At 42.6% G+C, this 27,966-nt stretch overlaps 2 protein-coding genes across 4 annotated transcripts in view; one reads left to right on the top strand and one right to left on the bottom strand.

Moving 5' to 3' along the window:
* The window catches only part of VRK2 (VRK serine/threonine kinase 2), a 36,785-nt gene extending 29,915 nt beyond the window's left edge, over window positions 1-6,870 (top strand). For all 3 annotated transcript variants that reach the window (XM_071582209.1, XM_071582208.1, XM_071582207.1), the window contains 5 exons: window positions 41-99; window positions 1,179-1,360; window positions 4,410-4,565; window positions 4,839-5,018; window positions 6,351-6,870. In XM_071582209.1, the coding sequence (XP_071438310.1) occupies window positions 41-99; window positions 1,179-1,360; window positions 4,410-4,565; window positions 4,839-5,018; window positions 6,351-6,590 (817 nt within the window). In that variant the 3' untranslated portion in view covers window positions 6,591-6,870. The remainder of the gene's footprint in view (window positions 1-40; window positions 100-1,178; window positions 1,361-4,409; window positions 4,566-4,838; window positions 5,019-6,350) is intronic.
* Window positions 6,049-27,647, bottom strand: FANCL (FA complementation group L). The gene is made up of 14 exons (XM_071582210.1): window positions 27,529-27,647; window positions 25,328-25,386; window positions 24,320-24,380; window positions 23,492-23,548; window positions 21,863-21,960; window positions 17,976-18,072; window positions 15,279-15,347; window positions 9,579-9,729; window positions 8,607-8,690; window positions 8,460-8,505; window positions 8,297-8,378; window positions 7,424-7,540; window positions 7,120-7,191; window positions 6,049-6,671 (listed from the first exon to the last, which is right to left on the bottom strand). The coding sequence occupies exons 1-14, from the start codon at window positions 27,619-27,621 to the stop codon at window positions 6,636-6,638; spliced, it is 1,122 nt and encodes a 373-aa protein (XP_071438311.1). The 5' UTR covers window positions 27,622-27,647; the 3' UTR covers window positions 6,049-6,635.
* Window positions 27,648-27,966: the final 319 nt, after the last annotated feature.

The raw sequence follows: 27,966 nt of genomic DNA, 5'->3' as shown, positions 1-27,966 counted from the left end.
CAAACCCACATTAAATCGTTGCCCTGTGGTGTTGTTTCAGACTCATGGACGAGCTCCCAGGCTCGGTGATGAAGTGGGATTCCTCTGGAAGCAGCTGCAGTAAGTGCACTCTCCCTTTGCCCTGTGTGCTCCTCAGCCTGTTACTGAACACACTTAAATGTCTCACTCTGGGGGGAATAACATAAATTTAACAAAGTCTTCAAAAACAAGTGATCTTGCTCAGTGATTATCCCATGGAATGACATAAGGGATCTTGGCCATCTGCAGTCCAAGGTGTTGGGAAGCAGTGACTATCCTGGAAACAGGAGTAGCTGTTAGTATGGAAACAGTAAGGAACTGCCTACCAAAGGTTTGCTGCTCAGTGTTCAGTTTGAAAAAGCAAATGAATGGACAATTTGTGTCTTGTTGTTTATTCCTTCACTGAAGTCTAAAAGTCATGCAGGGAAAACAAAGGCCAATATTTATTTCTGATTTACTCCACTATTTTCCTAGTACTTTTGTATTGGAATTATTGGAATGTGTTGTGTATCGAATATATTGGTGGTGTGTATACACACTTATAAATCTTTCCTGCTGGGATTTGACCAGATCTAATATCTGGTGTGGCACTCCATTCTGGGATACATTGAAAGGAAAGTTTGATCCCCCCATATGTTTCTCCTGCTTGCATTTTTCTGCCCAGCCAGTGGTTTCCCTGTGTTTTGAAGCACTTGATGGTACAGGATTGCTGCTGGTGGTGTTTTAGGATGCTATCACAAAAACAACTGCTAAAAGATAGGTGCATTTTTCCAAAGCATTCCCAGTATAATATCTGAGCAGATTAAAACAATATTGTTGAGAGTAATTAATATTTAAAGGAGTGTCAGGATCTATCAAATGCAAAAGACTTCTCTTTTACACAGAACTGTCAATATTTGACACTATTTGAATTTTTATCCTTGGATACCTTTTGGTGCTGTAGGAGTTAGAGATAGAGCACTTCAGGGCTGGCTGGTTTATCCAAGCCTGTCTTTTCCTTTCCTCATTTCAGAAAGACAAGACACTGTCAGTTCTGTGTTGGGAGTGTGTCTTCAGCTGGAATTGTGTTGCCTTGTTTGGCACTGCGGGATTGGCATCTGTGTTGGAATTAAGCCCTTGGAAGTTCTAGGTGGAACGTAACAGTCCAATCCTCTCTACAGGTGAAATAGCCAAGTTTTTGGCCTGTGTTTCTGGCTTGGCTTACGATGAGAAGCCCAGGTACCAGGAGCTGAAGAGAATCCTGCTGGATGGGCTGAAGGGCAGAGGGATGCGGTACGACGGCCCTCTGGAATTCTCCACGGCCGCGTGCACAGGGAATCACTGCTCTCCCAAAGGAGCCAAAGTAAGTGAGACAACCCTGGGATTATCTCTGACATCTCCTGCTCGCTGCCTTTCCTCTTGCAGAGGAGGAAATAGGTTAAGATCCCCAAATGAGACTGACACAGCAGTTCTTTTGCCTTAAATACACCGTGTTTGTTAATTCCTGTTTCCCCTGGCTTTGCTAAAAAGTGGAATGTCAACCCTCAAGGAGGAAGAACTGCCATGAGTCCTTTTGACCCACGGGCTCTCACTTCAAAGCAGGAGCTCTGTGCAGAATGATTTACTTTCAGGATAATGGGGAAGTCAAGGACTTTGTTCACTAACATCTTGAGGACAAGCCTGAATGCCAGGTTTTCCCTTCGCCCCAGATGAAAAGCAAAGTTACCTTTATTAGTGAAAGCATTTAATTCATTTTCTCACTTTCAAGCTGTTCTTTGCCATTTGCCTCTATTCCTGCAGCCCCAGCATGGTCAGGAATTGCTGTGGGACACAAGTGGTACTGCTGTGTGGGGCCAAGGGATGCAGTGCCACAGGATTTCAGAAGTGGCAGCTGCCCTGTGCTCTTTCCCTTGGCACTGTGAAGGCTGAGCTGTAAGTTAAGTCAATAAAGCCCAGCCTCACTCAGAGGGAGGGGGAGGCAATCAGACAGTCCTGCTGGGCAGTGTCAGCGCCGTCGCTCCTGCGGCGCGGAATCCCCGGATGCAGCGGCCCCTGTGTGCAGTAAGGCAGGGGCAGGGCACCATCCATGTTTAATATTCCTGGTGAACTCTGGACCATCACAAGTGCACGTGAGCCAAGAATGCAGGATGCAAACTAATGTGACTGATAGGCTGTGAGATGAATGGTGAGTCAAGTATCAGTGCACAGATGGTTCTGATTTGCTGAGTTTTGTAGCTGCTGCAACTGAAGACATAAAATATCCTTCTAGTCATAAATTAGCTCTTTGGAAGCAAAACCTTGGCACCGGAGCTTTACAACCTTCAATTAGTAGGGAAAGAAGTATTTGAATGACTGTGGTATTGACATCTGTAGGCCTGCATAGTAATCATTCCTAATAGAAGAGAATATCTGTTTGAGGGGGTTTTGCATGGCTAATTAACCACCAGTGAGAATATGTAATTTTTTCATGATCTCCTGATTGTCACCTTTCTCTCTTGATACAATTACATTTTATTGTAGCAAGTGCCTCACAAACCAATTGTCAGCACTATTTACGTATTGTGGAAGGCAGAACAAAAGTTCATGTTTAATGAAAAGGCACTGGGTTTTGATCTTGGTAATTACAGATACTTATTTTAGTGATTTTATTGACTTTTCTGGGTTTATCACTTTTCTTTTTCATTTTAACAAAGCCAAAAGGGTATTTTGGTGGCAGGACCTCTCTGGCTACGATGGGGTGAGCACTTTGTCCTCTCTCACTTAAGAAGCTTTTTTAAAGTTCGTACTGTTCTCTGAACTGAACCGAAGCATCAGGTAGCTGTTAACTGATCTCCAGCTGATCCTGTTGGATCTCTGTTTCACAGGAGTCTTTGATTCCTTAGTCAGATCCTGAACAGTAAATCTTGTTTCCTTCCTCTTGCCTGGCCTAAGAATGACAGTCTGCAGGATGACCTTCCACCTGCAGGAGCTGCTAGAGTTGGCCATTTGCTCCCTGCATGAAGTGTCACTTATCATCCCTCCCATGCCACAGGGCCAGGTGGAATCGGTTCTAAGGGCCAGGAGCAAGAGCAGAGAGAATGTCTGTGTGTTGGTACCTGTCACCACTTTTCCAGAGAAATGTGTAGTGCTGTGTCTCCTTGGAATGCAGCAATGCCAGGATCACTGTGTTTTGCTGGAGTGTGTTCCTGCAGCCAGTTCTGCTGCTGACACGAGCAAGTTCCTCTAACAGAACAGCTGCACAAAGGCAGTTTTAGGGTTGTTCAAAGACTTAAGGAGTACTTAAATAACACTGGAGAGGGCAGAAAAGTGAACTCTTTCCAAATGTATTGCTGTTTTCAGAAAATGTGGCGCTTAAGGGGCCTGGTGCAGTTGGTGCTGCAGCCCTGGGAGGTGTTGGGTGACAGGCAGGCTCTTCCCCTGCATCTCCTCCTGGCCGTGTCTGTAGCCAGCCCAGGTCTGGCTCTTCGGCTCAGCATTCCCTTTGCACCTCTCCTGTTCACCAAACACTTCTGCCACTGAAGAGGCCACTACAAACAAGCCACTCTGGCCTCCCTCGTTGCTTTGTGAGCAGGATCTGCCTCCAGCTGACCTGTGATTGCACCTGTACCAGTCTGGTACAGGAAACAAGGTGACAGGGGGCTAACTCCCTTCTGAAGACCAGTCAACACCTGTAAGTACCAGTCAGGGACTCCTGCAGCAGCAGCTCCTTGAAGAGGATTGTCCCAGAGTGTGGATTTTAGGATACAGCTCCCTGTATAGTATCTGAACCTAATCCTGAAGTGACATTAAGAGCACGGCAGTGGCTACATCCTGGTTCTTTATCCTGATTGCACACCAAACACAGGTGAAAAAATATTAATTGCATTAGTTCTCCAACTTGCTTACCACATCTTCTGGCCCTGGATAAGTATTTTCAGCTTTTCCCCTGTGATGAAAGTGCTGGTGTTGTGACCAAAGGAATTGTGGTGAGACCAGCTCCCTGCTTACTTGTGCTTGTAGAAACCAGGTTCAAAACCAATGGCATCAATACCAACCTGTAATTGCATTAGTGTGAAATATGATCATATTTAGGTGTAAATTACATATTTTCACTTTTAGTCCTGTTGGAACTCTAATGGAAAACCTGAAAGTTTCACTTTAGGTCCTGTGTGGAAAGTGATGCAGTCATTTAAGGTGTGTGTATGTGGTGAGATGATTGTAAGTTTGGAAATGTTTACCCGAGTTTATTTTCTAGCACCCTTCCCAAATACAGCACAGTTCTAACGTGGTACTGTTTGAAGAAGACATTTCTTGATGTTTAAAATGCTGGAAAATACTCTTTTGAGAAGGATAAAAGCTCAGTCTGATTCAGTGTTCTCATACTGGACACAGAACACTGTGGTGTGAAATACAGGCTTTTTTCGCTATGCCAGGTCTGCCCACCAAAGCCTCCACCAAAACCAGCTCAGCACAAGGGAAAGAAGATGGAAGGTGGAGAAAACACCTGTCAGAACAAAGCCTGTGCTGGAGCAGCAGGGGCACAACTCCCAGAAGAAAAGCCAAGCAAATTGAACAGGAGGCCTCAGCAGGTGAGGATGTGGGTGCAGGGCTCTCACAGTTAGCTCCATGTCCAGCTTTTGGTGTGGGAAGGAGGAAAAGGGCTTGAAAAAGGCCAAGTGCTCTGTCACAAACCCCAGGAGTTGGCAGATCCTTGCTGGCTTCCAGGATTCCAAACATGAGCCTCAGCCTGTGGTAGCCCAAGGGAGAAGTGGGGCAGCACCTCCCCTGCCCCACACCTGCTGGAATGGGACTGGGATAACTCTGAATTCCTTCAGGCTCACAGCAGCTCTGTCTGTCCCCAGCAGGCTCCCTCAGCCAGGCCTGCCCCCAGAGCAGTGGAGCCGAGGGACAGCAGGGGGCAGGAGGACAGCCCCGGGTGGCAGGGCAGGCCCCACGCACAGGCCACGCGCCGGCACTGCCACGGGGAGGAGAGGCCACTGAGGTCCTGCACGGCAGCTCAGGAGCCTGAGCACCCTCCAAAGGTGAGAGAGGGGTTTGCTGTCACCTGAAAACAGCCACAGGGGCCAGAGAAGGAAAGAGCAGCTCTTCTAAAAATAAGGGGTTAAAAAAACTAAAAGCCTAAACTGTGTGTGCGAACTCAGTGTTTGCAACAAACACCAAAGGTCATAGCACTTAATGAGGTTCTTAAATCTGAGGATTTTAGCACTTAACTAACTCACCTTAAATAATATTGGTAATTTAGTGCATAAAAGGGCTGACAATGTTTTCAGTCTTACTCTTCAGCTCTACAGGAAAAAAAAAAGAGATGAAAAAATTAATCAAAGTTTTAGTAGAAACAATGCAAAATAAAGTATATCTCAGTGAACACACTGTGCTCCTTTTCTGTGGAGCTTCAGTGTGTTATAGGGAAGGGATTCCACCCTGTTTTACTCCCATATAAAAATGAGGACAGTTTCTAACAGGTACAAAAGGGAAACTTGAAAGGTAGCTGTTATTAATCCCCAATTCTTTGCTTCAAGCAGTCTGACCATCACTGCCTGGAGACTCCGGTACAAGCTGGGAGAGGGAAGCAGAAAAAGCACAGCTGTACCTGAGAGCACCAGGCAGCACAGTGGTGAGCAGAACCATTTCTGGAGACTTTCTGGCTGCCAGCAGGGGAGACAGAGTCTGAAAAGTCAGATTCAAATGAGAAACTTGGAGAAATAAAAAAAAAAAAGGCAGGATTCTATTAGTTTCCTTTAGCAGAATTCCTCTCACATAATTCAGGAGCTTGGTAAAGGAAAGCTGTCCAGGAAACCAAAGCTGAAGGTTGTCCCTTGTTGTAAGGGACAGTGGAATAGACAGTCAGGTCTTGGTAACTGAGAAATGGAAGGGTGGAGAGTGCCCGAGGATGGCATTGCTGCTGGAGACCTGAAACCCAACAGCCACCACGCTGTCCAGGGGGAACAAGCCCTGCTGGCACATTGGTGCTGGCTGGGGTAGGGCAGGAGTTCAGCTTCACTGTGACATGGAAAACTTACACAAATCAAAGCAGCAAATCCAACTCCAGAGTCATGTCTCGGGTAAACCTTTATTAGCCACAACACAGGAATGACTGAATATATTAAAACTTTTTGGAAACAAACATAGAGGGAAGTTTCAGCTGTGGACTTCAAACAGTAAATACAGACTATGTATCTTAACCATATGTTACACACTTACTGTACAACATCCATACACCACAAGTGCCAGAGGTAAGACTCTGTAAGAACTGTATTGCTTTCTCCAGGATAATTTAAATATATCGAAGTTTTTACTGAATCACTTCTCACTTTAATATTAACTTTATTATTAGTACCTTTTTCCCTCTGCAGAAAGACACTTCAAGAGATGTGCCACCCTTTGACCCCTACAGGATATTCTCAGCACCCAGAATGAAACACGATCACCTCCTCACTGCAGTTCATCCAGTGCCACCCCAGGCTGGTCCTGACACCACTCGTGCTTCCATGGCTGTGGTTTTTAGGTTGGCATTTACTGACCAAACATACCCCTACACTGCAGCTGTCCTGGTGCTCCTGCTGCTGATTGTGCTGTCCTTGTACCTCCTGTGATGGTGTTCAGATGTCTTCAGTGTAGGTGCACCACACAGCTTTTCCTCAGAGTTTCTTTGTTGAATATTTCAGTGTCAGGGGCTTGAAAAAGAAGTTTTTAAATAGTCCTGTCAGTACACACCCTGTACAGGCACATTCTCTTAAACCTTCCAGATCTGCACTAGTAGTTATGGATGCACTGAACTATTTGTGCTGTTTTCTATTACATATATTGGGATTCTTTTGGTGTGTTTTTTTTAAACTGGACCTTTGTTCCAGCAACATTAAAAAGGATCATAAAATACAACAGAGTGTGATCTTTAGTTCCTCTGGGACTGGGGTGTTGTGAGTGGTGGGGAGGGGAGTGTCTTTACACTGTGTCAGAAAGCCTTCAGTTAAACACTGATGCATTAAATATACAGAAATTTACACTTTACTCCGGTGTGTGGAGAGAAGATAGAATTTGTGTTTGCTATTTTAAGCAAAGCCTTGCCTTTTCCTGAGCTCCCACACACACTTTAGTTCACTCCTATTCCTTGGATTTCCTTACCTTATTACAGTAGGGACATTCACCAAAGATGACATTAAAACTCTGCCTGCTGGTAGGAAGGGTTTGTAGCCACTGCAACACAAAGAAGGGGGTTAAAATGCACATCAAATTTAAGGAGCATCTTTTTATACCAGAGCTCAGTGGAGAACATCTGACACAGTGCACTGAACGAGCGGGAAGAGCTTACGGGGCCGAGAGGAGAAGCGGAAGCACAGTGACTGTGGCACTATTCCCGATGGGATTGTGCTTCCTGTGGGACTGGAGCAGGCAGTGGTGGTTTCCCAGAGCCTCCCAGAGCCATTACCTCCTGCAGACAGGCACGGTGGAAGGGCTGCCCGCAGCGCGGCTCGGCGCACACCTGGTCGGGAGCGCAGCCCTCCAGGCGGTAGGCATAGCAGATCCCACAGTCCTGGGCAAAGTCCTGCAACACAGCAGGCAGTAAGGACCCTGCAGGGAGCTGACAGGGAGCTGCTCTCACACCACACGGGCTTCTCTGCACTTCTGCTTAGCTACAATCGCTGTTCTGGCCTCTAAGATATAAACTGTGCCATAATAACACAGGACCACATTGGTTCCCAGATGCACATGATTTTACTGGGTTATATTTCACATCTAGTTCAACAACCATTTTCATACTTTTGGGTCCATTTTTGTTAACCAACCACTATGATTTGTCATTACATTTCACCATTAGACACAAGCCCTCACTCAGGTCCTAATGGAGAAATTTCACAAGTGAAAGCCAAGTTCAGAATCCAGTGTCCAAGCATTGTCAAAAAATAATTCCCAGTTTGTTTGAAATGCACCAGTATTTGGATGGCCTCTTGTCCTCTCCAAGCAGCTCTACCTAATTAGAACTGAAGTCATCAACAACCATAACAGAATGTTGGGATTTTCCACATCTCATTAGCTACTCTGGAACTTCCCCTTTCCCTCCTAATAGTGGAGCCTGTTATTAATGGCCTCTGTGCCGTGGAGGCCACAGGGAAGTGTGCACCTCTAATCAGAGGTTAACAAGCTCTGACAACTGTTGCTTCACGTTCAGAAGTCTTGTGACAATATATTAATCCAATTACCCCTCTTCTAAGTCCCTTATTTTCCCTGGCTGTTACAAAGTGACCATTTAAATGTCCCTTATTCCAAAATAACGACTGATCATTAAAGAGAAGCAACTTACACTTTTTTCCAACATGGCACGAGATGGAAAATCAATTTCTAAGATGTCTTTCAAGTTTTGTAATAAACTGATTTCTGGATCCCTGTGGGAGGGAGAGAAAAGTCCACGTGAGGAATGGCAAATCCCATTTCAGTTTCAAGGCTGGTTTCCTGAGGGTACTCACCACAAGTGCATGTTGTTGTTGAGCTTCGTTCTCAGAGGGGCCACGGCTGCAAAGCAGGGGCAGAACAATTACAACATCCCAGTGAACATCCCAGATTTCAGGCAGAGCTTGGACTGCAGGGGAAACAAGTGGAGTTTGCTGCCTTACCATGATCTGCTCCGAGGAAATAACACTCTGGAAGCATGTTTGGGTGGCGAGGATCTACCTCCACACTCACAGAGACATTGTTCCCTGCAACGAAAAAGCAGGTGAGGCCCTGGGGAAGCTTTGCAGCCAAGGATTTGGAAATGGAAAAATTTTTAAAAGCAGTTTTAAATTGGTTAAATGAGGCTGAGTTTCATTATGATAATAATAAAAAGTTGGGAGGTATCCAAATGAATTGTACAAAATATCAGTATATATGAAATATTTACATTTCAATGGACTGTAGTTCAAAATAGCAACTGATTAAAAAAACCTGCCAGGCTTGCATTTCTTTTAGACTAGTCCTAACACTTGGGCTTCTTTCTGGATCATCAGACTCAAGCTAGATCACAGAATCAGAATGGATTGGGTTGGAAAAGCCCTCCGAGATCATAAAGTCCAACCCTTGGTCCAACTCCAGTCCCTTTACCAGATCATGGCACTCAGTGCCACGGCCAATCTCAGTTTAAAAACCTCCAGGGATGGGGAATCCACCCCCTCTCTGGGCAGCCCATTCCAATGCCTGAGCACTCTCTCTGGAAAGAAGTTTTTTCTGATCTCCAACTTCAATTTCCCCTGGCAGAGCTTGAGCCCACGCCCCCTTGTCCTATTGCTGAGTGCCTGGGAGATGACAAAACCCATTGGAAATCTTGGCAAAAGTTTAAAGGTAGTAGAGATCTAAGTTATTAATGCATCATTATCTTTTATAGTCAAAAAGAGAAATCTAAAGGTGAAGGTCAGGCCCCTGCACAGCACCCCTGGCCCAAGCCAACAACAGTGTGCTTGGAAACAGCAAAGGGCAGAGAGATTTAACACACAAAATAAGTTGTGTGTTTGGTTTTAAGTGCTGTCTTTGCTTGAACAAACTCCCACAAGCAGCACTGCTGAGATAAAACCAACAGCACCCTGAGCTTTGCCTCCCTGCATGTTCCCCACCTATGGCGATCCTCCGGGCCGTGGCACTCCGGCTGGGATGCTCCGGCTCCAGCACCCACGTCTGCCCATCCAGCTCATCCAGCGCATCCCAGAACGGCTTCAGAGACTCCAGCGCTGCCAGGAACTGGCTGTAAATGTCTGCCAGGGAGTTCTAAGGAAAGAAACCACATTTCATAGTTTCCACCTACGGCCAGAGAGAACATTTAAACCCAGAGTGCAGGTCATTGAAGGAGGGTAAAAATCCGTGTGTGTGTCCCAGAGTATCGTGGCAGCAGAAATCATGGAACTTCACGGGGTTTGTGCCTGAAACAGCACCAGCAAAGCTGCACCCTGAGCACAAACAAGCACTTTGTCCTGGTGGCTCAAACATGTGCTGTACAGACATCGTACCTGGCTTTGGTAGTGATTTATACTCCTTTGTAAAAAGCTGGGAACAGCCAGTAATTTACATTGTAACTTTTAAAAAACTACTGACAAATGAAAGTAAAATCATCATTATCCTTAATATCATCATTGTATTATTAACTTTGACATTCTGATATTTTGTCTGCTTGAGCTGAGCACCACAACAGTGTTACCCAATAAAAATACACAGCAATACCCACAGAACTAAAGGAGCTGGTTTAGTGTTTAAAGAAATATCACCTGCCATCATAATTACCTCCAAATCAAGCAGTTTAAAAACAGGTGCTTAACATCAGATTTTGAACCAAGTAAATAAGGCAAGAAACCACCTAATAATCAGAGGATTACACTTGGGGGATTTCAATATTTGAGAGTGGATTACAGGGAATCAGAAAAACCTTTTGTTAGACAGGACAATGTATGGGATAGCAACACAAAAGAAACCTTTAAATCATCCAAAAAGAAGTAACTGTTTTGCAAGGAAAGGCTCCTGCCAGTGCAGAAACCCCTTGGTGGCCAAGTGAAACCCTTTGCTGGTGCCCAGAGGGACAGATTTCTGGTATCTTGGGGTCCAAAAGAAAAAGCAAATTAAATGTTCTGCTCTCAGAGAGGTATTTTTCTACAAATAAAACAAAATAGAGAGAGAATGGTTTCCTTTAATCTGCAGTGATTGTGTTCTTCCTTCTCACCCGGACAAAGAGAAGCAAATTCTCTGAGTGTTCTGAGAGGAAGAAATAGGATTTTTCCCTGTAATAACTTTTCATATTTGGTGCACAGATATTTTAGAGAGAAACAGCACAGCTTAGAAATAAAATGCTACATTTTTCCTGCTGTTATTAAATTATATTAAAGTAGGGAAGCAGCTAAGCAGAAAAGTGTGAACACTGCCAGTCTCCAATTGTAACGCTTATTATCTTTAAAAGCATTTTGTTACTTTTATAATACCTGAAGTGATATAATAGTGTCAGTCACTTAACCACATCTTAGAGTATGGTATCTTCATCTTAAGTACTATTATTTCCAGTATTTTAATAATTTTCACACAGTCCTGAAATGTGATCTTTTGTGCTCTGATGACACTTAAATTAATAGCATAATTTTCTGGTACTTGCAACAGTTGCTTTCCATTTTGATTTTTTACATTTTTCTATATCACATACAGATAAATCCTCTAATAATCATTTTTATCTTTATCTTCTGGGAATTCAAAGGGTTTCACTAGAAAAAAGAAACATCAAGGGATTATAACCCACAGATAAGTTTTAAAATCCAATTAATTTTAATACTAATTGTAATTTTTCAATGATGTCCCTTAAAAAGGTAGTTAAATCTTTTTTTTACACACTGTTCATTTGATCTTATTTGCATGCTTCATTGATGTTGCCAGCTGTCTCCTGCTATATACATAAATGCATCCATAGCTATTTAAATACATCACCTGCTTGGCATGCAAGCCATGAAAACCCCAACATTCCTTTTTATTTGATTAACCAACTAATTTTTGGTTGTTGCCCAGCAGTGCCAGAACAGCCTGACTGTGCTTTTCTCTGGCCTAAACTACACCAAGATGTTGTGAATAATGTCAGGCAGCACAAACTCTTTGTTTCATGGTCCCCTTTGTACAAATGAGTATGAATTTGTGTGAAATACGTCAAAATTCTTTGGAAAATAAGACACTGATCATTCAGACTATCAGCGCTGCTCACCCTCACCCACAAAGCTCTTACAAAGCCAAGCTGGTTCCTCCAGAAACATCAGCTTTGGTGGCTCCTCACCCAGCAGTGACCCCACAGCCACTTCTGTGTTGTCACTGGGTGTCCCTGCCCCAGTTCAGGCAGGAGGGGAAGCACTGACCTTGTCCAGGGAAAATCGGATCCTCTGGACACTCCGTCTCTTCTACCAGGAAATCTTGTGCCAATCCCTTCCTTCTTCTACCTTGTTCCTGTTCAAAGAGTTCCTCAAGTTCCACCCTACTGCCCACACACCATTTCCCCCAGTCAAAGGAATAAGAGGGAATGGGAAAAAGGTCTGTCTACCCTTGGATGTTATTTCTAGAGCCACAGAGGCTGGGAATAATAAAGAGAAGTCTGGAGTCTGCTCCAGCCATAAAACCCAGGCAGCCTTTCAGCAACTTTGAACAGGTGCTGTTCTCCCAAACTTCCAGTCCTTGCTCCAAATCCTGGATGAATTTAGTATAAAACCAAACAATAGTAAAAAAAGTTCTAATTAAGGTAAATTCAGCACAATTGATTATAAAATATTTTTTTAAAAAGATATAAACATGATCTCTAGTCTAAGATTTTTTTGGCTAAATTTTTTTCTGCTTATCCAAAATTAAAACAACTGCAAAGCCCCCTAATGGAAAAGGTGAGGTAGCCTAAACTCAGGTGCAGTCACCTGCTTGCCCTTCATGAACTCATAAATAAAATGCAGTCCAACAAAGCCAACAGTTGTTGGCTGGAAAAGGGATCGCCTGTATCCCCTAAATAATTTGTGATTCTTTAGATCAGTTAGGAAACTGTTTCCCATGAACAGCAGTTCAATAATTTCCTCCCTCCTTAACACAAATCAAAGCAATACACCACAATCTTTATAAAGTGTCTTGTCAACCACCTCCTATTTACAGCTGGTGCCTGGGAAGCTCCTCTGCCAAGAAAAAGCACAATTACGATGCGTTTTATCGTGTTTTCAGGAAAATAACCGAGGAATAATCTCATTCATCCCCCTGTACCTCGTGAACCTTGGATTGCTGTTTCCTTGCTGGCTGCTGCACGACCTCATTAGTCATTAATCCCCACTCTGCTGCCCTTCATGTAGCCAGCCAGGTGGGCAGTGGTCAGCAGAGGCACATCCCTGCTGGGAGGGCAGCGGGACACGGGCCCTGAGCCTGCAGCTCGTGCTAAAACTGCAGACAGCACATTGCTGGGGCTCTTCAGAAAAGGCAGAGAACGGAAATAAGTAGATGTTCTTGCACTTGTCATTGAGAAGCACTCTGCATTTATTTGGCACTTAGAGCAGCAGCAGCAGCATTGCCCTTGGTGCTGATTTCTTACCACTCTAAAACGTCTCCTCTGAGCCAGAATGCTCTGGCTGTTGCTGCTCATGCTGTGAGACACCTGCACTGGCTACTGGGCTTGTCATGACGCACAAAACCCCACCATCTTCAGCTTGACATTGTGCAAGTTATAATTATTCATCCAAATGAATATGTCAGAGCAGCAGCAGCAGCAGACCTCTCATCAGCGCAAAAGAAAAATACATCAAAACATTATCAACCCAGCAGGAAGACAGGGACCATAAGGAAAATTACCCAGTTTTAATATGGATGCCATAAAGCCATGTCTATTATTATAGGGAAGGGGGGGGAAAAAAGGGAAAGAAGAAAAAAAACAACCACCCAACAACCCCTCAAGTTTGAAGTCCATGAGCCTGAAATAGGCAGCAGCACATGCAGGGGGTGGGGGAGGAAAAATCAATTACCTGAAATCTGTTTCTATTTTCTCTCATAGGAGTTTATATTCTAGTGGTGCAATCATACCCTTTTAGTTAAGCCTTGTCAGTTTATACATTAAAGATGACCAGCAAATAGTAAATTTAAGACTTATGGGTATCAAAACATCATGTTACTTTATTAGAGAACGGGTATAGAAAGTTCTTTTCCCTTTTTAGGAACCAAAATGTTCAGCCACTGGAGAAGCTGCTGAATTCTGCTGTCAGGGGAGTTTAACCAGTGCTGTGTCAGGTGTGAGGGCTGCTCACTGCAAGGACTGCCTCACATTTGGAAAAGAAACACCATTTACACAATTAGCAGAGCCATTTGTTGGGTTTGTGTCACCCACACAGACAAGGTCAGTTTTCCCAACGTGCTGTACAGCCCCAGCCCTTCTGCCAGCACAGCACAGGATTTGATGCAGGATCAGAGCAGGCTCTGCAGCTGCAATTGGTATCTCGGCATTTCAAAACATCAGTTACACACAAACATCCACTGTTGGTGTTTTCAAACAGCCCCCAGGTAATTCTAACCATGAAAAGATTTTAAGCAGAGGAATGTCGTGTTTCTAACGTGGGATTTTCCTTGGTTGTAGCACCAATATTAATATATCCACCCCTGTTTTTAACTTGTCAAAGGCTGCTCCATGTCATGTTCTTCAAGAACATCTTATTAAATTACAAGTCCTGCCAGTAGCTTTAAAATTACTAACAGTAAACAGGGAGAAGCAGTGGCTGTCAGGGATATTTGAAACGTTGTTAATTTGAGACAACATAAATTGCAAGGCTGTACAATTAATAAGATTGCCAAAAGTATGTATAAAGTTTGAGGTCAGACACAGCACTTGAAATCCTGCCCACAGTTTATGGACTCCAGTATAATTTAAGGGAAAACCAACGTCTATTTAAACTGTTCCCAACCATACCAGAGAATCAAACCCTGAATTTACCTGTGACACAAAACACATCTTTAATGTGCAATGGTTGATTGTGGCAGTTATTTGTCCAAGCTCTCAGTATTAGAGGGGGACAAACAGAACCTTGAGCTTTGCAGGCAAAATTATATGCCCAGCTTAAACTCATCCTGCTGCAACCTCCAGCCAGGAAATTTGGCACCAAAGATAAGCTCTGTTGCTGGGGAGAAATCCTTGGGAGAGTTGGAATTAGCAGATGCAACCAGTTATGGAAAAGCTGTTTTCCTGAATTAAGTGAAATTAAACATCAACTATTTTCTAGAGATAATTCAAACTAACTTACATCTAAGTGGTCACATTTAAATTCATTTAATAAAGTACACATGAACTATTCAGGAAAAAAGGTACATGAAATAATGTGAGACTGAAAAAAGAGAATGGCTCATGGTTCTTTACAGTAACAGTGTCAGTTAAACTAAGAAATCAAAATTCCATTTAATACTTTCCTGTTCTGATTATAAAAGTTTTACTGTGTTATGAAAACTCTCCAGGATAACCAACTGGGGGACTTTTAATGTCTGTCAACTTTAGAGGCTGCTTCTTTCCCAGCAGACAATAACTTTTCATGCATTTCATTTTCCCAATATAATTTCCAAAGAAATCTCAGCCATATGAAGAGCTAAAAAAAGCCCAGCCAGTGTGAGTGCACAGCACACAACATGCAAAGGAAGGCAGGGAGAGGAAGAGACTGAAGAGACTGCAATAAGGAGCACAGAGTTCAGAATTGTGCCATTTGCATGAGCATGTATGGAAATCAAACACACACAGGGAGAAAAGCTGGAGATAAAACCAAACCCATGTTCTGGCAAAGGCTGCCCAGAGCTGCAGTTACCTGTGGCATCCAGGAAATGGCAAACTGCACAGGAAAATCCACAAGGCAATCTGGTGGTTCGGTGGGATACTGAGGGAGGGAAAGAAAACACAGGTTTTTCTTGCCTTTTTTTTCTCAGTGATTTAAAGTCAGACCGATCCTCAGCTGCCAGATTTGATAACAAAATACAAGCACTTCAAGCATCTTGAGGACTTGGCTCTGAGAAGAAACAGTATGTAAAGCATTTTCAGAAATAGTTATGAATGTTAATTACCACTTAAAGAAGGAATCTACATGTAAATGTTTTTATATATCAGCTTTCAGCAAAGGCAGGAGAATCCCAGTTTTCTGTGCTCAGTGGTCAAAATCACATACTCAAAAAACATCAAATACTTTTTAAAAATTTGCCCTCAATTACCTGTACTGGGATAGGAAAATTTAAAAAGCCCAAACAACCCTTGCACGAGTCAACAACTAATTTCCATTTAAACTAAACTATTTCCTCTGATGGACAACATGTTTGGGGTTTTTGATGGAAACTGGAAATAATCTAAGTACAAAACTATGTAGAAAGAGATCAGTGAACACACACATAAAATTAAAACAACCTCTCAGTCTAAATTAAATTGTATCTGAGGAAAAAAAAGGAAAAAGCTGTATTTAAACCCTGAAGTTATAAAAGATTTGATAACTCCAATCAGAGCATATCAATGACATATCAGGTTATTAGTTACAATTAAATGTACATGTCAGAAATCACCCTACTGTTCTTTACAACAATTTAAGCAATTATTAAACAAAATACTTATACTGGGTTTTTGAGCACTCAGCTAACTTTATCTAGAAAAGGCATTTTCAGAACCTTTGCCAAATCAGTCAGATAATTACCAGGGTGTCTTAATTACTACATGACATGCAAATCCTTGCAGTGGCCTGTTTGGATGCCCTTGGGATCCGAAATGCTCCCACACTGACCTTAATCAGAGACAGCACAACAAAAATAACCACACCTTCCTTAAAGCAGGGGATCAAGAGAAATACCCTCCAAAAATATTTCAGCAAAGCCTTTTCCAATGTGTTAACATGTGCATGAAGGAAAATCAAAGCCCTGTGCCACCAAAACCACGTTTCACACACAAATTTCTTCTGGCAAGTTTAAATGCCAGAGGTGGTTTAAAAAGGACAAGCAATCGATTCTCCCTCCTAACAGCTGAAAACAAAACAAAAATAAAACAAGAGAAAAGAGATGGATGATTACTTGTGGAAACAGACAAGTCAGATAACCTGGCCTTTCTATTACAGATATCCTTAGTTGTTCCATGGTGCTTTCTTCTGCTATGAGGAGAATCCAGGTATTTCATTACATTAAAGAAAACACAGGTTTTTACAAGGACAGGACATGGGACTCTCCATTCCCCCTGAGGACAGGGACAAGGGAAGGCTGAGCAGGACCAGCACAGGTGCCACTGTTGGGCCATGGCAGCTGTGTGGTAAACAGGAGCATTGCACGGTCGTTTTTCTGCACTTTTATACTTCCAAATCGTTAAAATACTTCACGTCTGTTGTCATAAGAGCAAGCAAACCTTGGGGGCAGCAGCAGCTGCACCTCATTCCCAGTGCCACACCAAGGGTGGGAGAGCAGCTCCCCCACAAACAAAACAGCACAGTCTGGTTACTCTCCTTGCACATTAAACAAACCATAATTGTACTTCCCCATGATTTTCTTCCTTCAGTGTATTTAATAATGGACTGACTAGCCAATTAGTTATGCATTCATTATTCTGAGCATGCAGGATAATTTTGCCCTTTTTAAAAATCCACTTGAACAACCCTGAATTCCCAAACAGCACCTTTTCCATAGGCTCCTTTTCCCCCCTCTAAGGCAAAATTAGCTCACCTTATGTAAGACTAAAAACTCCTGCTCTGGAAAGGAACACAGGATGCCTGGGAGAGTGAATTACTCTTACAATACTGTGTTAGTGGACACAGTGCCTCCAAGATGATGTACCAGGGATAGTACAGACAACAATGTTCAGACACTTTTGGATTCCCCTTTTCCCCTGGACTGATTTTCTGAGGACAGACAACAGCTATTGCCATGCAGTTGTCACCACACAGCCTGGATTTTCACAGTCTCTGATGAGAGATTTATGCCTTGAAAAGAGACATTCTGTGAAGAAATGTTGCAATTTCAGTGCAGTGCTAAGTACCAGGAAGAATTAAAATCTTTGTTTCTGCATGCACCATGGACTTGCTTTGCAATTGTCAAAATTAGACAATTATTCAGACTAGAGAGAAATCATTTTCCTGACTGAATTCTGTAGTCAGTTTTTCATAAATCATTATATCTATAGCTTTAACAGCAAGACTTGCCAATAAACAACCCACCATCCTCTAATTCCTGTTCTGTGCACAGTCTCTGCATGGATGATACTGAAGGAAAGCCCTCCCAGATGGCTTTGTCTGTAATCCACAAAATGATTGCAATACCAGAAAGTGTTTTCCATGGGATGCACAATTGCATCTGACAGATAACCCCACTGCAACATTAATTTTAAATATAGTTAAAGTCTGAAAACTCTCTACAAAAAAAATTCTCAGCCCTTACTTTGGAGAACATACACATAACAAATAAACCGACTCTCCAAAATCCTTAAGAATTAAGAAAATCCATTGATTTCAGGGAAGCCTGAAGGTGTTTCTCCCACACAAATTTACCTTTGCATTGAACTTGAGAGTGATGAGATGCTGTCGCCCACAAGAGTCTTCAGCTCGTAACTTGACTGTGGTAAGCCCAGTGTCCACATATGCAACTCTGCAAGGGAGAAGACACCTCAGGGCCCTGCAGAACGTGCAGTTTGAGGGTGTGCAATGCCCTGGTGAGTCTGTCACAAATACTGCCCTGGGGAAGCCCTCCCTGCCAGCCCCAGCCAGTGGTGCTGGCCCAGGTTACTGCTGGGGTTTAATGCAGTCACCCCTCTGGTCACTCACAGGGTGGGGCAGGGCTGGCACCTCTGCCACACACACTGTGCTCCTGTCACCTCCTTAAACCTCCTGCCACATCTTGGATCCACTTCTGCAATTCCTTCTCTAGGAGACTTTGATGCTCTTGATTTGCTTTTCTCCTTAATGGAGTTCTCCTTTATTATCAGTACTGTTATTGTGGGGAATTCAGTGGGCACTGGTTCATATTCTGAAAGGGATTTTCTTCAGGAAGTGGTGCCCAAACAGGTACGAAATGAGTGATTTGTGATGATTTGCCTTCATTTCATGGCAGCTTTACATTGTGCTCATGCACCCCAGCAAGCAGCAGGCAGGTACTAAATGTAAATAATCCCTGACACTTGGCTTAGGATGTCACTGATTGTGCCTCCCCCCACAATGGAGATGGACAATGTAAAATACATTGTTCTCCAGAAATGGATTCTGCTCAGTAGCTCAACAACTGCCCCAAAAGTTCAGACTTCTCCATATATTTACCATTAACTGGGCATGTGGCTATTCTGGCATTTTCACTGTGTCATTCTCATGTAAAGATAAAAAGCAGCCCAAGGTAATTGCACAACTTATCACCCAGGCTGATGGAAAGGCCTGTGAGAGTTCAGAGAGAGCAGCCCTTGCTGGCCTAAGTAACACTTATTTTTTTAAGCCATTACATATTATAAATGTCACACAGTTCTCACAAGTGAAACTGGAAAGGAGCTGTAGGAGCCTGTACAGAAAGAGCAGATGTACAGCAAAGGGTGAGCACATCCCTAGAAGGAACTGAAGAGAAGGCACGTACAGAAATGAAACAGCCTCAAAATGAGGGGACTGAGAAATCCAGATGGAAAAAGCAATAGTGGTAATAAGAAGGGAAAGACAGAAATTATTTCATGTTTAATGCTGATTAATGCAGTATTAAAGAGTCCTGCAGATTTCTGTGTTTGAGTTGAAAGAAAGACAAGTCTTGATAGAAGTGTAATTCAACTGAAGTCAATTAAACTTGATGTATTTAAAAAGAATTGGAACATTGTTCCTCTAATTGGGAAAAAAAAATCATTACTGCCACTTTGCTCCAACTTTACCTCAAGACTGAATCAGAGCTGGAGAAAGATAAGAATTTTTACCCCAGCAGAGGGGCAGGGCATGGTCACTGCAGGGAACTCACACACAGAGCAGGGCCCAGACAGGGCCCAGCTGGTGCCTCCGGCCCTGGGGGCTCCACCCCAAAGAACAGGAAAATTAAAGGGATGCTCTCAAGGGGTTTGGGATTTTAAATCATCTCTCCTGACACTCATCTTGTTTGGCCCACTCTATTCTTTACTTATAGGAGAAGTATGGATTATTTTAGTTTAAAATCAAACATCTTTGCAGTTCTTTACTCTGTATCAGGTGGGAGGAAGCCAGATTAAAAATATGTTTTATTTCTTAGCTAGCAAGGGACAGACATATCCTAAAATGTGTTTCTGAAATTCTTAAGGGTTCAGTACTTTCCTAATTAGATTAGCAACCTGACAGCCTCTAGAGTAAATAGATCTAGACCTGTATGCACATATATATATCTAAAACATATTGAAATATAGTGACAATGTTTAATCATATTTGTAAATAACCTTCAAATTCAGTTTTATTGACAGTAGACAAACTCAAAAAAGCATTTGGGAAAGGTGCTAAGAGCACTAGTAATTGTTGCTGATCAATTATTTATGTCCATTTTCCAATTTTTAACATATTTATAGTTTCAGAACTCCAGTGTCACAGTACTGCAGAAAGCTGGACAATGCTGGAAGTGTCCCATAAACTTCCTCACAGGATTGTATCAACACATAAGGAGTTATGTGATATTTCAGTTACACAACCTTCTATGACTCTGTAGGTTCCATCACTTTATCACACCCAAAAAAATGGAATGAGCATAAAAAATGGAAAACCTGAGGAAAATCTCTGAAGTTCTGTATTTTAGCAGGTCACACAAATGAGTGAGAGCATGTGACCACACAGAATTCTCTTGGAAACAGAGAAAGAAAGAGAAGATATTTTCTATGAAGAAAAAAAAAAGGAAAAACATGAAGCAGAAAAGTTTGAGAATTGAGAGACTGTGGCCCACATCATGGACTCAGGAGATTCTGGTAACCTTTTTGGATCCCCATGAGGGTTATAAGAGGAGTTTTCTTCCATTTTGGGAAAGCAAGCACAATTGAAAATTTATTTCCCATTCCAGTTAAGATTTGTTTAAGAAATCTTAACTAATATTCTCAGGCCTGAGTCTGTGAAATTTGAGTAGAGTCTGGCACAACTACACACAACAATGAAAAAACTGCAGCTGATTTAACAAGGATGTTTTAAGTCTTTGAGTGACAAAGAAAATTCCTGCTGCATGTTAGTCACAGGTTAGTTATCTATATAGAAATCAGGTGGGAAAACTCAAAACTAGTCTTACACCTAAGGCTTCTTTACTTCATTTAGCAAAATATACACTTGTTAAAGTTAAATTACCACACAAGACTAAGGTGAAAGCAGATTTGTCTCATGGAAAAGCACAAATACAGGCTTTGTTTTAACTATTGTTTTACTGAAAAAAGTGGCTTCTCACTCAGAACTCTTCAACACCTTAGAAAATCTTCCTTCTTAATCCTTGAAGGAGATTAATTGCATATTACTAAAAGATGTTTTCAAATACGTTTTCTTAATTCCTCCCTACACAGAAACAACTCCCTTCTTCAGCCCCATGGGAGGTCTCCTGGAGATGCCAGAAGGATAGAAGAGAGTCCATTCCAGACTCTCTGCTGGAGGAGTAAAAGACTCAGGATCAGGGGACTCGCCAGTGGTGACACACGTGATGGCAGTTAAAGCCTTTCAAGTCCATAAAACGATTTCTTTGCAGAGTTCTGAAAAAATCTCCACAAGGACCTTGTGGACTTGATCACAACTGTGTGTTCTTTCACAATTCTAGAGAAGGTCTGAGGAGAACAAAACCTTATTACCTCTGCAGAGGGCTAAAATTGTATTTGTTCTGTGAGCTCACCTGAGAGTAAATGTTACTGTGAATATTCCTATGAAGATTTGGATTTTCAGCATTCCAAGTTTTCCCCTCCACTCATGTTTTTTTGGTTAATTTACCTTTCTCTGTTATTTTTTTGTCTAAGGAGATCCTTGTGTTATGGAGAGCAAGATAGAACTATTTCTTAATTATTCTAGTTTTAAACAATGCATGAATTGTTTTTACAAAAGAATAAAGGTACACAATGATCAACCACAGCCTGTAGGAATAGTCAAAAAAAAGCTCTACAAAGCAGGAAAAAAAAGGAAAAAAAAGAACTGTAAATACTAACAGTAAATATATTTATTATATCAGTAGTTTGTAGGTCAAGAAGAATTGATTTCTTAGCAGTAGCATCTCACCTTTCAGCTCAGTTATTTGAGACAGAAAATACACCCTCAGCTGATGCAGGTTTGTGGGGCACTTGAATTTAAAAGCAAAGCAGCAGAGTTTTTAAAGCAAAATCAATTCCTGAACAGGGTAAATTAACAGAACAAGTGCATTTGATAAGTTCAACACACAAACACAGGAGAGGAAAGGATACTCTGAAGATACTGTTTGTTAGGAAATGACACAAACATACTTGTTCCAGCCCAGGATTTCCAGATCTCTGACAAGACAGGAGTAGTACTCAGGTGGACGTGCTATGTGCAGGTCTGGTTTGTTCTTCAAAGCAATTTCCTGTTAAAAAGAACATTAAAAACACCATTAAGAGTGGTTTCAATATTTTTGCATCTATTTAGCCACGTGATTTTTGCAATTCAACCAAAAATATTAAGCTTATGTAAAATTAACTGTACACTGTGTTTGTTTTGTTACAGCCTCCAGCTAAAGCAGACAAAGAGAATGTTGGGGAAATTACTTCAGATACTGGTAAGGAAAATATCTGCAATTAAAAAAACCCCACAGATGTTGACAGCATAGTCTTCAGATGCAAATATCAAATGTGCCTCTTTTTCAGCTAATAAATTTGAAGTCAAGCATCTCAACTGAAAGAACATTTGAAAAGAAGGTTCTATTGAGCCCACAGCTGCCTCCTGGGCTCCACAGCCACAAAAGAAGATACATCTATGAAATCCCACATATTACACATATAAACTTAATGGAGCAATCAGAAAACAAAATCAGTTTCTCAGTTTTAACATCACAGGATCCCAAAGAATAAGTTTTGGCACAGACACTCATCAAGTAAGTTGCAATGTCTCAAAAAGAAGTTTTCATCACCAAGGTAATCCCATGTTACTGAGGAAAATAAAACCAAATCATGTTTCATGCTTGTGTTGTGCTATTTGTCCTTTAAAAGTGTTCTTAAATTAAAATTCTGCTTCCAGGAGAAATAAATTTGTGAAATGGAGAATAAAATTATTAATAATATAAAATAAAATAAATTTAAATAAAAAGGTAATTTATAATAAAACAAGTTTAACAATAATTTCTGCCCAGTTCTCCCACACTGTGTTTTCACTCTGCACTGAGGATTCACTGTTTTGGTTTTCCATGAATTATTGTTTCACTGCATTCTCATTTTCTAAGTCCTTGTGTATCCAGGCAAATAGATTGGAAGAACTACTGTGAAATGTTCCAAAACAAACATTCCTCCCCATTCCTATTCCAAGCATAGTACAGCAGAGCACCAAGAGGTACTTCTGTGATTATTTTGAAAAATACTTCCTGTGTTTTAAGCCCAAAGTTAAGCAGGTTGGATGAAGAATTCTTGACCAAGAATGTTCATGTTTTACCAACAGACAGGAATTGTCTGTTTCATGTTGTTAACTAAGGATTTGGCTACTCTTCAATCCCAGACTTGGGAAATTTTTAAAAAATAGAACCAACAGCAGCCTCTGAACAATAAACAAAAGCCTCTCTGCATTTATTGGTTGTCCCAGAGGTGAAAGCACTTTCAGCAAACCACTGAGTGTACAACCCTTTGTGTGATTACAGGCCTGCTCTACCAGCTGGACAATACCAGGGATTGGCTCAATACTGAGATTCCTTGCTGAGGTTTCAACTTTTCTAGAAAACTCCAAATTCCCAATAGTAGTGTCACCTAAATCCTAAATTATATTTATACAAATATTACATGAACAGCATATACAAAATCATCTTTCCTTAAAACCCCAGCCATAAATCTCTTGAACAGTAACCTGTAAAACCAAAGTGAATCCCCAAGCTCTTAGAACATCCCATCTCCCACCTGTGGATTGTCACTCACCAGGACAGTTTTCAGCTCCACCATAAAGCTGACGAGGTCTGGGCAGCTGTGCAGCCTCTGCAGGAAACACAGCATGGGTTCATTTTCTTCAGCTCCAAATTTCTAGTGGGTCAGTCCCACTGTTTTGTAGGATTGTCAAACCAAACATAACAAAGACCAACCATACACCATGTTTAAATGTTCCAATTACAGAAGAGAAGTCTCAGAGCACAGGAAACTTTAGTGAAAATGAACCAGCCCCTTTGTCACATTCTGTGACAACACATTTATAGTTTGTGAGGACCATGTGATGAGATGCAGTCTCAACCACCACAGGTGGCAAAGGTGCCTTCTTAGAAACAAAACATTCCCCCTGACTGAAGCGCTCTTGTGTCCTCACTCCAAAGCTTCTTTTGGATAGAGAGGTTTGATTTAGATCCCTTGACTGTCCACAACACAGAATGATTCAGGCCTATCAGTAATTAATGTGAATTATCTTCTTTGCATAATGAACAACTTGTAAAAAATATAAAAAAGACAAAAGCTGTTTCTAATTGAGAGATTAAAGGAAAAGTCCAGTAAAGTGTCAGTATTCATTTATTAAAAATTGATCTAGCTCAACCTTCAAAAAAGAATAAAGCTTGAATAAAAATAAATATTTACTAAATTCTATCCATGTCCCTTTAGATCTAACTGTAAATCCTCAGGCACTTGAAAATAAGTCTTGGATACACAATGAAAGGAGGATTCTTTAACACTTTTAGAATAGGTGTATGAGCCTCTTCAGAATTATTATAAATATGTTTTTAAGAATATATATTGGAAAGAAATGGTTTCAAACTCGTGTACCTGCTTTAAAATGTGCCGATATCCACCCAGGGTCTTCCTCAGCCTCCAGCTGCACTCTACCCTACACAAACAGCAGTGTGGATACACTTTAAATCACAGTACATGACTTTAAAAGAGAGAAAGCCTTCTACACACGCCAGCACAACAGTTCTCTTCAAAAAAAAACAAAAGAAGTAAACAATACTTCAAAACTGCTCTGAGTTTCTTGTTCAAAGTCACTTAAAACTTCCAAATGTCACTGTCCCAAAGCCCATTAAAAATTAAGCATTTTCCTGCAAAAGCCTGTTCTTTGCTGAAGACAACAACATAATTCTTGCAAGCTCCTGTGCCTTCATAAAACATACTAATATTTAACAGTGATAACCTGAAAATGTCAGAGTTACCTGGAATGCAGTTTTAATTACCCAGCCTAGACTGTAATAAAGCTGTGGAATCCACATGTGCTCCCAGGGCAGAGGGAGCTGCCCCAGGCACAGGTCTGGAATACAAAGCCAAAGGCTAAACCATCCATGTGGATTATCCCCTCCCACCACACTTCCTGCACGTTGCTGGGATAAACACGGTAATAAGAACAGAGCTTTTAAAGAAAAGGTGGGTGATGTAAATTAACACACACAAACAGGACAGAGAAAACTCCACCAAGTAAATAATCCCTTAAAAATACAGTTTTGCACTGAATTTTCTGTTTCCCAAATTGTGACATAAATAATTTATTTGAACATTTTTCCCAAGTAGATTGCTTTATATGTAAACACAACCAATTAATTACAACAGGTTTCAAAGTTAATTAACAACAAAATATTTTGATACGGGCAATGCTTATTGTCAGCATTTAGTAACACTGATGCCATTCAATTTTGTGGCAAAGTTAAGTTGAAACCAGTAGGAATTAATTAATAACACTGACATTGGAGGAAAGACTGATTTGTATTCATGTCCATCGTTGCTTCTATCAAAATAAACTTTGTTACATCACACTTAAAAACTGCTCTCCTAAAACTTTCTCACCTTGCATTTTTCATTTGCAAATCCTCTGGTAACAGTACCCTGAGGTGGAAGTCTCTACCCTTGAAAAGAAACAGTTAATAGGAAGGTCAGCAAAGAAAAATATCAGATGTTTGTGGGAAGTGTTCCCCAACAGATCAGCTTCTAAAAAAGAAATTTTGTCTTATCTGGTTTTCAGGAATTTTATTCAGAATTTCTTTATTTAGGGATAAAAAGCAGCATGAATGACAGGTACAAATAATGCTGACTTTAATTCTGAAGTTGAAATTCTCTTGATGGTTAACTCACGATTTTCAGTAAAAACTCTTCAGTACCTCACACATAAAACAAAAATAACACCTTTCAGAAGAAAGATAAACATTATCCAAATGGGACAAACTCACAAAAACGTAATTTAATCCAAGTCATGCTGCAGTACATGAAAGTGTCTTCAACTCAATCAAAAGACAAAATAAACTCATGTCATCAAAGAACCTTGGGCACTGATCCACAGCACATTTCAGCAAGGTTTTAGAAACTAAACATAAACAGTCTCAAGTACATAAATGCAATTCTTTTTCCATACAGGGCAGCTCCTAAAGGCCACCTACTTGTGTTTCCAGTCCCTTTTGAGATCCTCCTTCTACTTTCTTAAGGGATGACCAAAATAAAACTGAAATAAAGGAGGTTTGTCAGCAGCTTTAGCTCCTCCCTGAAGCAAAGAGGGCAGATAAATCACCTCCAAACTTTAATTCCAGATCCTGTTCCAGCTCAGCACACTTTGAGGTATGGAAAGCTGGGTCCCCTGCCCAGAAAAGGTTTGGACATGCTGGAGGGAATCCTGTGAGGAGCTACAAATGTGATTTAGAGCTCAAAGCACCTCCCATAGCAGGGGAGCCTGAGGGAGCTGGGACTGGTTAGCCTGGAGAAACAAGGATCAGGAAAGAATCTTGCCAGTGTGTAAATACCTGATGGAGGATTGAAAAAAGTACAGCCAGATCTGAATGACACACATAGGCAGGATAAAAGGTGATGGGTACCAGCTGAAACACAGTAAATTTCACCTAAATGCAATGAAAAACCTGAGTGAGGGGGATCAAGGACTAGACCAGGCCATCCAAGTGGTTGCACAGCCTCCAAGCCTGGAGATATTCACGACCTGATTGCAAATGGTCTTGAGCTCCAGGGAACTCCAGAGGTTCCTTTCAACCTCAGTTTTTCTGTTATGGTCCTGAGAAATAACAAAGTCCCTGTTTCAGAGCCAAACAGAGCCCACTCACAGCAACACCAGTTGCTTCCACAGTTGATGTTCATTGTAAGCCTAAATTAGGAATATAAGCCCTCAGACATTACAGCCTTAGCACTCATCACAAAATCACCTCTGAGAACAGACCCTCACACCTGTTCTGACCCTTCCCACTGACTCCAGGATGAACTGTAACACACAGAGCCCTCCCCCAGCTGCAGCTCTTGGGGAAACGCAAACACAAACACACCCTGACACACCTCTGGCCAAACTCGAATACGAGAGGCACCCAAAACCCTCTCGGATTTTGACCACAAAACTACAACGCAAGTGTGACACACCCCATGTCGTTTGCCTCCTACTTATTTTCAGAGGAAGAAAGTCTCACAGCTGTTAAAATACACCTGTTCGGAGCTGTGTCTGTGTGATATTTCAGTGACAGCAGAGCCGGGCTCAGAGCTCCCTCTCCCCCGATGCTTTCCCACACCTCGAAGGGCTTCAGCTGGAGCCTCACAAGTGACAGCAAAACACCCACAGCCAGTCATTTATGTCACCTTTTGCCGCGGGCACTGTTAAACCTGCCCCCAAAACACCTTCGGCAGCACAACAAACAGCCTGGGAGGCACCTGAGGGGAGCCATGCCCGGGGCCCTCCCTCACGACAGGCTCAAAGCATTCCCAGACCCACATTCCCCACCTTCGGCAGCACAACAAACAGCCTGGGAGGCACCTGAGGGGAGCCATGCCCGGGGTCTCTCCCTCACGACAGGCTCAAAGCATTCCCAGACCCACATTCCCCACCTTCGGCAGCACAACAAACAGCCTGGGAGGAACCTGAGGGGAGCCATGCCCGGGGTCTCCCTCACGACAGGCTCAAAGCATTCCCAGACCCACACTCCCCCTGGTTTGGCCGGGCGGCCACCAGGCCCGGCCCGGCGGGAAGCGCCCCCCGGCCCACCCCTGCCCCGGGGCCGCGGTACCTGGGCGGTGACGAAGCCCTCGTAGGCGGTTCCGCGGCGGTTCTGAGGCAGCAGCAGCGGGAATTGCCGCAGCAGAGCCTGAGACCCCGCCATGTTCTCCCGCCCGCCACCGCCGTTCGAACGCCAGGCCCCGCCTACGCTGTGGCCGCGCATGCGCAGGAAGGGCACGGGGCGGGAGGGGCGGGGCGCGCCTGAGGCGGGAAGCGCCTGAGGGGAGGAGCGCGCGAGGGGCCAGACCGTGAGGGGAGAGAAGCGCACCTGAGAAGGGAGAAGACCACCTGAGGGGAGAAAAGCGCACCTGAGGGGAGGGCGGACGAAGCGCGGGCCGGAGATCGTGAGGGAGAGACATCCCCGCCCACACACACCCACCCCAGCGTCTTCCAGAGCTGTTGAGGGCCAGCCCCACAGAACCCTGAGGGCCAGCCCCACTGAACCCCC

Source organism: Pithys albifrons, chromosome 2, assembly GCF_047495875.1.
Source record: "Pithys albifrons albifrons isolate INPA30051 chromosome 2, PitAlb_v1, whole genome shotgun sequence".
NCBI classification, from domain to species: domain Eukaryota; kingdom Metazoa; phylum Chordata; class Aves; order Passeriformes; family Thamnophilidae; genus Pithys; species Pithys albifrons.
Note: the sequence above shows the minus strand (reverse complement) of the source record. Positions and strands in the feature narration are given on the sequence as shown.